General features: G+C 47.8%; 1 protein-coding gene across 1 annotated transcript; it reads left to right on the forward strand.

Moving 5' to 3' along the window:
* The first annotated feature begins 5,498 nt into the window (after positions 1-5,498).
* LOC120838825 (neprilysin-1-like) lies at positions 5,499-7,833 on the forward strand. The gene is made up of 2 exons (XM_040208899.2): positions 5,499-6,767; positions 6,926-7,833. Exons 1-2 carry the CDS (start codon positions 5,536-5,538, stop codon positions 7,791-7,793), a joined length of 2,100 nt encoding a protein of 699 aa, XP_040064833.1. The 5' UTR covers positions 5,499-5,535; the 3' UTR covers positions 7,794-7,833.
* The last annotated feature ends 3,418 nt before the right edge of the window (positions 7,834-11,251 follow it).

Consider the following 11,251-nt stretch of genomic DNA (forward strand, 5'->3'; position numbering starts at 1 on the left):
ACACCATATTGGTGATCTTTAGCGCAGTAGGAATATTTTTTATCAGAATTAAACGTCATTGTTAACTGAACAAATGTGGCTGTCTGTGTAAGTCCTTCGTGTTTTTATACTTTTTACTTCTGTGTTCATTATTCCATTTTTTGTTCTCATGATTTAGTCCTTTTGTTTTTGTTTGTTATGTGTTCATTATTTTATTTTTTTATTTTTATGAGGTTTTAGTTAAAAATATGATGCCCTCGTCATTTCCTAGTCCGGGAAACAGTGGTGACCTCGTCGTGTTCAAGGAGCAGTAATGACCTTTTCATCTTGTATTGCTTCCGCGGCAAACAACGGTGTCTGTGTGCATGTGTGACGATTAATGACACGGGAAGATTTGGCGACCGAACGGAAAAACAAGGCCAGCGAGGAGCGACTGGGGGCTTTGAACATCACACGGTGCGAGGAAGAACTTCAACGACGAGGCTAGCAAGCTAGCCATTGTCAAAACTGCTGTGCTCGACCGGAGAGTTGAATCAGGACTGTGACTCTGTGAGTAGGAATCAACGACTTTGAAACTTTCGTATAGTTTACAGCTTAATTGTTGCCTTCCGTTTGTTTTATTTAATAGGTGTCTTTGTGCTATTACATTTTTAGACTACTTTAATCTTTGTCCGTGCTATATTACAGTTTTGTTTCTTATCATTTTTTCTTGAATGGCGGAAGTACTTGTTTAGAGTTTTGGCGCTTTTATAAATAAAACTTTTTTTGCAAACCATATTCTCGGTCTGCTCCCTCGACAACCAATCCCGCCAAAGGGCTGTTTACTTTCTGACGTCGAATGGTATGTTACAATGTTTCCGAGCTAGCGATCGCCTCCATTCTATATTTGTAGCATACATATTTGTTGGAATGACAGATTCCGAACCAGACCAATAAGGATTGGTCAGTGGCCTATTCTGTAGATATATCTATACGTAAACACACGTTTGGCAGTGTGGGATAGCAGTAAAATGTATATTATGTGGATATTCATAGAAATGCATTATATGATCCCATGTCTGGACCTGGAAAATAGGGTACCTGCCCCATGCAAATAATTTTCATGTGATTCTGAAGGAGCATCGCATGAAAATTGCTATATATCGGGTGGATACCCTATTTGCCAGGCCCAAACACGGGATCATATAAAGCAGTTCATATATTGCATATAAGGAATTGGGCAGATATGGGTATATAAGTAATTGGGCAGATATGGGTATATAAGGAATTGGGCAGATATGGGCATATAAGGAATTGGGCAGATATGGCTTTATCAGTCCAGATATGGCCTGATTATGGATATCTGGCCATATCTGCCCAATTCCTTATATATCCATATCTGTATTTTTTAATATAAGTCCAGATATGACATTTCTGTAAGGGCTACGTCGACGCCGCTGAATACACCCGCCGAGAGGCGTTTGCCCTCTCGGCGGTTAACGATGCAGGCTCCCTTCTGACCTCCGCAACTCTTTACACTACACTTTCAGAAGAGGCAGAAGAGTTCGCCATTGCTCTGGCGATGACCAACACCTCCGCCACCACAATCGTTAGCGATTCCAAAACAGCTATCCGTAATTTCATGAAGGGGCGAGTTTCCCCCTACACCCTACGCCTTCTCACCACACACCCTCCTCACCATTCTGTCCACCTAATCTGGACCCCTGCGCACTCCTCCCTTCCTGGCAACGAGGCCGCCCACACTTCCGCCCGAGGACTCACCGACCGGGCTGGGGACCCCGCACCTCCTGGGATGGAGTTTCGCACGGCCCGGGACCGATTGGTCACCTTCCACGAGATCACAAACCATTATCGACTAAGGCGGCGCATCTACCCTCCCCCACACCCTTCCCTGCCTCGAGCTCAAGCCACTACGTGGCGACAGCTCCAGACCAACTCATATCCCAATCCGGTCCTCTACTCCCATATACACCCAGGCCTCTTCACCCCCTCTTGTGCGCTATGCCATGGGAGGGCAGACCTAACCCATATCATTTGGAATTGCCCGAAGGACCCTTGGCCCGACGGGCCTGGCATTGCTACCCTGGGGCAGTGGGAGGCCACGCTGCTCAGCTCGGACCCGGTCCTTCAGGACAGGGTCACCCAACGGGCTGAGTGGGTCGCTGGGGTCCATGGACTCCTAGCCACCAGGCGGGGATAAGCCCCCTATCCTGCCCGCTCAACAATCACCCTAAGACAAATAAAGTTTTTCCTCCTCCTCCATCCAGATCGGAACGGGCAGGGGTGGGGATTGCAGCGCGAGCTTTCACTCCACGTGCTTCGAGCTGGTGTGCGCTAGCCCACTCGGCCACCTATCCCCCCAGGACAGGCGCTAACTCACAACTGACGGTTTTATATACAACGTTAAAGAAGAAGGTGAAGGAAGTGTCTGGAGCTAAAAAAGAAGAAATAGGTCTTTTCCTAACCGGGGCACTCTAAGAAGATTGTTAGACTAGAAAGACTAAAGCACAGTAGACCAAGACGAAATTAGTAAAAATTAAACAAAGGTAACAAAGGCCACGCTCGCAACTACAGCACCCTTGGCCATGCAGGAGCCATCGACATTACGAGCGCGATACGCATCGCGCTTCTCGCTGACTGATTTTGAAGCGAGAAGAGGATGTCGTTTCCGTACCCTTTTAAGCTGGGACATAGCCTCCTCTATACTCGCAAAGCCTTGCAATTCAACGACTGAGCTACAGAGCGCCCGGTCGCAGATTTGGAGCGAGAGGATCTGGTAGCACAGAACATTTCTCGGGAAGCTAGTAGTGAGCGCACAGCTGCTGCAGCGGCGAGGACGCGCGAGGAACGCAGCAAGGAGCACGAACGGACATTCCATCGCTCAGGAGAAGTGTGTTTCGGCGTCTCACCGCAGCGGTGCGCCCGTTACATGACTCTCCTCTCAGCCGTCGTCTGCCGCTCTATTTTTTCACCAAATACTTTACTAGGGGGAATGCATTCCACTCCTCGAAAATACAATAGCCTCGGCGCGGACAGGTTTTCTGGCTTGGCGAGAGCCATCTATCGTCGGGGAGGTCTCGTCTACTGGGTGGTAAATGATGATGATGATGATTGTGGTTCTTTGAGGCTGGCTTTTTTTTTCAAAGGCAGTGCCCGGTGCGCGCGCCGCTGGCCGTTCGATTGTGTGTATTTTTATGTATCTTATATTATTTATACATATATACGTGTATGCATAAAAAACACAACGACGACCACGTTGAGAAGACGACACACCGGGCGACAGCGGTGCCTCAATCTGAGCCCTGGTTCCTCGAGAGCGGCAGCTTCTACTTTGACCGGGCTAGCTCCGCGAAACCTGCTGCTTCGACCGCAGTGGACCCCAGTGAGCAACAGTGCCATCATGTCCCATGGGGCTTTTTCATGCACCGATCAAACGGCGTGCCAGATCCCCCAGCTCGCTGCTGACCCGCCCAACCCGCCTCCACGAAATCTGGACTTCTGCGAATCGAACTGTTATCCTCCCCAATACCAACAATCCATGTCGTCGTCATTATGCATGTATATACTCATCATATTATCATGTACGCGGCAACGCGGCAACGCGGGCCTCCAAGGTACGGGCTGCTGTCTTTCCGCGGTGCCGCGGCTCTCCGGAGCCAAATAAACAGACTGAAGACAAAATGTTTTGCTGACCAGCAGCCGGTAGCGCATTAAAAAAAAGAAAGAAAAGAAGCAATAATGTTTTCTCGTTTACAGAATACAAATTCCAAAACTACACCATAGTAGTCACGCACATCAGTGAAATAGCATACGCGCGTTGCACGTGCCTCGTGCATAGACTGACCTTGCGCTATACTTTTGAAACATGAAGGGGCTTTAGGTGGAATCACCGTGGGTGGAATCGAAGACGACGCCGCCGCGGCTGCCGCGAACATCCACGTGCACATGCGCGTGGGCTGACGCGGACCTCCCCTTTGTCAGGGCAGGATTCGGCGCTGTAGGCGTTCTGTCTAATGCAAATGAGCGGAGTGGGATGTAATAATAATAATAATAATAATAATAATAATAATAATAGTACCTTTATTTTTTCCAACAAAAACAATGTTGAAAAGGTGACTTGGGAAAAAAGCTGTAAAAACAGCTTGACGAGCCCCAAACCACCTACACCAGCAGTCGCGATGCAGGCACTAAAGATGTATTCCCCCTATACTCTGTTTCCCCTTATGTTGTACCGCAGAGAAGGCTACAAGCGCGAGCTCCTTGCTCTAGGGCACATCTAGGCGGCACAAGCTCTCGTGCATTAAGGGCAGTTGCCAACGTTATGAGCTCGCGCTTCTAGCCTTCGCTGCGGTACAACAGAAGGTGAAACGGAGTATAGTAAACAATTTGTTTTCACTTTCGGCGGCCGCGTCACACAGTGGTCCGCCAGGCCAAGACCAGGCTTTGTCTGTATAGAGGAGGCTACGACTGAGGTTAGAATCTCCGCCTTCCTCGCGAGCTTTCTGCCCTTGCTAACACTGGTGTGAACGCGCAGGCACGCCCAACAAAAGCTCTGCGGAAGCCAGCGAGCTCGCGCTGAAGGCGGAGCTTTCTTATTAAAGATGAACGGAGTGTAAAGCCGCTTGATGTGTTCACGCTTGTCTTGCAAGCAGCGTCAAATGCGCCAGTGCACGAGGCCCGTGTCTGGAAGCAAATGGCGGCGCAACACTAAAATGAGCGGCCCTTGGAAGCGAATGGCGGCGGAGCACCCGCTCGTGGCAGGTGTCTTGCGCCTTTCCACAACAATGGTCGGTGGAACTTGTAAAAACCGCCTTTATCAAGGGTAGAGTTCAAGGGACTTTAGTCCCGTCTACAACTTCCTCTTTTTTGTTATTTGTGCGCTGTTCCCAGCTGTAACATGAAACCACTCGCCTCCATCGCAACTTTAAGTCACTAGAAGCAGTAAAAACACAAAGGAAAAACAATGAGAAACCCAAAACTACTAATGAAAAAATTAGATTGAAAATAAAAATAAATAAATATATAGAGTATATTGACACGCTATGGGGTTATACCACTACTCAAAACAGATTTCGTCATGCGGAATTTGTATCACCGCCAGGACATAATTTTCACGTTGGTGGCTTGATGCTCTGACACCCTGACCTTGTCTTCAAACCCTATTTATTAAGAATAGGGTGCCTTCATGTGCGCTTTGCTTGGGGTGATGACATCTGGCCATTTTGTTTCTAACGCTTATTTTTATTTTTTGTTCTGAAGCGCGTGAAAGAGCGTGTCCCTGCACGTGCTCGTGGCGCTGACTGTGCTACGACGACATTTTGTTTCCTGCGATTTCTTTGTATTTTCCCTGTGAGCGCGTGCTGTCGGCCTCGGGTACTACAAACGATGGCATCACCCTAAACAGAAGAACATTGAGGCACTCTAATTAAGAATACACTCACAAAAAAGAAGAAGTGAGGTAACAGGTCTCGTGCCTCTTGGTCACCGCCCGTGCACATTTTCCACGCGCTCCCAGAACAGGCGAACGGTCGCACCTCCGAGTCCAGGTGCCAAACCATGGCGGACACCACCGCAGCGGCCACCGAGAACCCTGGGGCGGGCAGCACCCGCCCCGTCAAGGCCATCTTGGTGGCCGTCTTCTCGATGTCCTTGGCGTTGGCAATCTCCCTGGTCATCGTGTTCCTAGTGAAGAACATCCACCGACCTAAGTTCCACGGAGAGTTCCAGGCGGCTCACCTGTTCTCCTGGCAACGCCAGCGCTCGGGCTTCATCTACACGTGCACCTCGGAGCACTGTCTCAAGGAGGGCGAGCAGCTCCAGAAGCACATCGCCTGGACGCTCGACCCCTGCGACGACTTTTACGATTACGTCTGCAGCAGCACCAAACCGGCGTCGTCCGTTCGCAAGTCGGCAGTGAAACACTTTCTACGCGAGATTCACGACGTGATCCGGAAGTTTTCCAAGTTAGGTTGGCTGAAGCGCACCAGTCTCACGAGCCAGGTGACTTCGTTTTACAGGGCCTGCAAAGCGGGGCCCCACAACGCTGCTCCAGATGAGACTCGTCGGGTCATGGCTTTGCTGAAGCTCGGGGGTAAGGACAGCTACGTGGAGGATAGTTTGGCCATGCTGGCGAAGGGGTTACAACTTTATCCTTTCATCCATGTTTCTATCACGAAAAAAGCGAGGAGTCAGACCGAATGCATCGTGCTTAAGAGGCCCGGAGACTTTGGTGGCGATCACATTTTTGACATTCCGAACTCGTTTTCGAAGTCGTTTATCGCCTTTGTGCGAAACATGGTCGGCAGCGAGGAGGCCGCACATAATGTGAGGGACATCGACATCTTTCTGAAGAGATTTTCGGGATTGAGGAGCGAGAGCTTTCAGAAGCTGCCAGAATACGAGACTACAACCTTACGAGGGCTGAAGTCGGATGCATGGGACTGGAGCAGGTTCTTGGGAGGTCTCGTCGATCCCATTGAGCCGGACCAGTGTATTGTAGTTAGGTCGCCGGACTACTTTAGCCACCTTGTCAAGTTGCTAACGAAGTTTACACCAAATCAGGTGCAAGACTATTTGCGATACAAGGTGATGCTCCATCTGCTACCATTCAACAAGCTCCGAAGTGTGGCCTCCAGTGCATCTTACGAGAACGTGAGCCGCGAGGTCTGTTCTCTTCTTACTTACAGACTGTACAACTACATTTTTGTGAAGCATTTCAACGAAACGGTGCGACTGGATGTAATTACCAGCGCGGGAATGAAAGAGGCCATTTTGAGAAATTCATACAGGTAAGATTTGCGTTAATGTTTTTTTAGCTATTCTTTACTACAATGAATCAGCTTTTGATAGACTGCAGACTTCAATATTTTTTTTTAATTTTAATCAAACGTTTAGAGGCAGTTTCTCGCGGCTATTCTTAAATGTTATTGTTTTGGTTTTCTTTCAGGAGCGTTCTTGACTCGGCAACTCAAAGTCCGATGACAACCGTGAACAGCATCGAAGACGAGATTATGTCCATAAGCCCTAGCTACTTTAGTGTTATGGACAACGTTGAGGACTACTATTCCGCAATCGCATTTGAGACGGATCCCAAAGATATCGTTGTATCGTACGTCAAGATGAAAGTCGCACTCTCCACCAACTACCTGAAACGGATCCTCAAATCTGGGGAAGTTATCTACGACACCAACTTGGAACTTACGTCTCACTTTGACCCGGACACGAACGTCCTCGGCGTTCCGCTCTCCATAGCTCCGCTGATGCTAAAAGGAAGGGAGTTCTTTCTCGAATCATCCACCGTGGGCTTTGTGATGACGCGCTTCCTCTACTACGTCTTCCAGGAGAAGTTCATGTTCAGTTCAGACAGCGAGGCAGAAAACCTTCAGTACATGAAGTCCTGCTTGGAACGCCAGTACAGCATTATCGAAGTTCCCGCCCTCAACAAGACCCTCGACGGTCAGCGGACTCTGAGAGAAAACATGGCCGACAATGTGGCCGTGGCCGTCTTGCACAGGGCCTACAAGACATCACTACTTTTCTACATCTCGACTATGGACGCGCTGGGTTTCCAGAATGTGTTTCTCCATTTCGAGAACCTTCCTAGCGTGAGTTCGGAGCAGCTGTTTTACCTGATGTTCGGTCAGTCGTTCTGCGATCCAGAGGAAGACACAGCTAGAGTCGTGGATGACGCCATGTGGTCTCCAGCGAAGTACAGAGTGAACGTACCGCTCAGCAATTACCAGCCGTTTGCAAAGGCATTTGAGTGTAAACTGGGCAGCAGAATGAACCCCAAGAAGAGATGTCCCCCGCTTTAATTCTGCACTTTGGAAATAAAACAACTAGTTTCTTGTGCAATAGGTCTTGTGAACAGATGAGATGATGGTGACGTTGCTTTATCAACAGAAGCATAGTATGAAAGTTTCTTGCGCGAGCTCTGTGTTATTTACTTTTCTGGCAATTTTTTTCTGAACTAAGTTTCGCTCTTTTCTTGTGTTTATATATATGCCACAAGATTTCACTTTCACACACTCAGCGGTGGCAGCCTGGAACCACACTTCACTTTTATTTGCAGCGGAGACGAAAAAAAGTCTGAAAAGGGGGGGGGGGGGGGGGGGGGGGAGGTGCTTGCTTGAAGAAAAGATGCGAAAGAAAGTCCGAAACGAGCGAGCGTGTGTGACTTGACTTCACGTGCCATTCCCAGTGTTTAACAAAGTACATCTAAAAATTACTTGAAATAAAGTACAAAGTAAATGAGAGGTTATGCACTTCAAGTAAAATAGTAAGTACACCGGGCGCCATGTACTTGAAGTAAAGTACAATAAATACAGTATACTTTTAAACTAAAGTACAAATAGTTTTTTTTTACAATCTTACATGATAAACTTGCATTCCCCTATACTGTTTTATTTATTTTTTTATTTGGTTAGCATTACTTATGGGTGACCGGGGGTCACGGTGTAATATAATACTCTTCAGGTGAGGACAGCGCGCTCCTCGCGACGTGCCCGATAAAGTTCCCTCTTCACTCTCTCTCACTATGGTTTCAAGCGGCGCCGGCAGGTGACTCGTCGACCCGTGGGCACGCACAAGACGGCTCGTGCCGCCTCATGTACTACACGCGCAGAGCTCCAGCGAGGTTGTGGCACGTGCAGAAAGACCACGGTGTACCGGGGTGTCATGGCAACGAGATAATTTTTTTCGCTCTCCCACAGTTTCGCCGGTTGACCGCCGGCGACACTGTGGGAGAGGCATGGCGGCGAATATTGCATAAACTCAAATGGCCTGCAATAATGTGCTTAGATGGGCCAGTTAGTACATTGCCAAGGGTATCTCGCTGTTCGTTTGCAGAAGATGCTCTTGCACCCTGTCATTCAACAGCACACAACTTTTGGCAAAATACAAAAACAAGGTGTCAGGCGAACTACACGAGGATTTTCACATTAGGGCTAAGGGAAACAAGTGCGTCAGCGAAACGTGTTTAGCCCGATCTACGGATGAGTATGAGTATTACAAATGTGAGCTGGGCAGGGATTGACTGATGACTGTGCGTTCCCATTGGGAATAATAGTGTGTACTTTTTCGAATAAACTTCAGTTGAGAGTGCGCCCTGTGTCGTTGTTTTTCTGCGTGTCTCGACCCGTGTTTTTTTTAGCGCTTTCTACCCTTTTCAAACGGCCACAAAGTTATTGCTTTACTCTCAATAACAAAATATTTAACGCAATCAACTTATAAGCCAGTTGCTGACAAATAATAATTTTATTATACAAATTCAACAATACCAAATTTGGGGAATGCGGATTCTTGAGCGAGTTGGTACTGATACTTTGAGAACATGATAGCGCTTCAAGACAGAGATGAGAGTAAGAACGAGACAACTACAATGCGCTAATTTCAACTGTTAATCCTCAGAAAAGCAAAGGAATAAATACTCTGCATCATCGCGCCATGCATCCAATCCCATGCAACGCACAATGCTCTCAAGAACTGTGTCTCCTTGTCGCCCAAATTGATCGACGCTTCGCTGACACATCGATCCCCGTATTTTTTAGGAGGTCTTCCTTTGTGATTTTTCTTACCGTCTTATCTCTATGCTTTCTAATAACAGTGCACAATTAAATTCGGGTTTGCACCCACAGTCATGGCAGTGCACTGACAAACGACCTTCACGCAGTTCGCTCACTTATTGGTGATGTTCGCGCAATCTATCATTTAGGCATCTTCCCGTCTGTCCCACATCCTTTCTGCCGCACGTCAGCGGGATCTGATAGGCAACTTTTTCTGTGCATTCAACAAACAGGCGTCAAATAAAAGCGATCGTGCTCGGCGTCGTCTGCTTCCATTTTATTCGGAAACCGTCTGGCACAGGGGAGGAAACGGAAAATGCATAGAAGCAGTTTAGGAGCCGCGTTTTCTTTCTTTTTTTTTTCCGTTCAGTAGGCGCTCCAAAGACATCCTTACAAAAAAAAAAAAAAAAAAATGAAACGAGTTTTAATTGAAAGTCATTCAATTGCATAGAAACTCAATTGAAACTCATTGATCATTTTTGTAACTCCAGTTACTCCGTTCGGAGCTGAGGGGGCCGCTACTGAGCTCGCCCATTGCACCAGCCTGCAAGCACGTAGCCAGGGGGGGGGGGCATCGGGACCGGGCCTCCCCGAAATCTTCCATTTCGCTGGGACCTCCTCTCCCCTCTCCCCTTCATACACCATTTCGTCATCGGCGGGCCCCCGCCCCCCTCCCCCTCAAAAAAAAAAAAAAAAATCCTGGCTACGTGCCTGGCACCAGGGGTAATGGGGGGTGCATCATGTATTTCCGGAAATGATGGCAAATATTGGATGAAGTCAAGTAGTCGCAGAGTGATTCTCTTACGCTCGCTGGCGAACTATTTTACATACTCAACATTTTAGGCACTTATTTGAATTCGTCTTACAGCCGCCATTTCTTCACTCAGAGAAATGATTAGACGGCATCTCAAAAAACTCAGCGCGTTTTTAGCTGACGATACGCAATTTACGCCGTTTACAATACGCCGTTTACGATACACCGTTAGAGCGATATGACGCATCGCTCCAATCGGAGCGATGCATCGTCTGCTCGCGTGTAGGCTCAAGGTAGAATATGCCCCCCCCCCCCCCCCCCTTAGTATTGCTTCAGAGTCGGCAAAGGATCATTTTGTGATAAAAATTTAGCAAGACTAAATTTGGGGAATGTAATTTGAAGTCGGGAGTTGTATTTCCCTCGTAAAGTACCAGAAAATATATTTTAAGTGAAGTACAAGTACATACTCAGAGAATGTACTTTGAAGTCGGGAGTTGTACTTTCCTCGGAAAGTGACAGAAAGGGTGCTTTAAGTAAAGTACAAGTACACATTCAGAGAATGTACTTCAAGCAAATAAACATACTTGAAGTAGTGCTTTCAGTACAATGTACTTAAAAGTACTTCCCAACACTGGTGCTCTCTCATTTGAAATGTAGTCCAATCGCTCGTGACCTCCCGCCTGGCATTGTTGCGCTGCGCCCACAACTATCAGGGTATATATACAGATTGTTCTACCTCTAAGAACGTCGTGGGTTTTCCCAAAACAACGAATAATGAAGAAGGAGAAGACCTCTCGAGCATGTATCCCACCTCAGCCAGGGTCGAAAGGAATATGCAGAGCCGTGTCTTGAAGAAGTTGAGTTCTGGTTTCCGCTGGATGCATCGATGCCAAGAGGAACGTCTCCCGGGAACCACCAGCCGAGCCAAGACTACCAGCTCTCAAGAGAAGAGACA

This window comes from Ixodes scapularis, unplaced genomic scaffold (assembly GCF_016920785.2).
Source record: "Ixodes scapularis isolate PalLabHiFi unplaced genomic scaffold, ASM1692078v2 PGA_scaffold3__209_contigs__length_174095766, whole genome shotgun sequence".
NCBI classification, from domain to species: Eukaryota; Metazoa; Arthropoda; class Arachnida; order Ixodida; family Ixodidae; genus Ixodes; species Ixodes scapularis.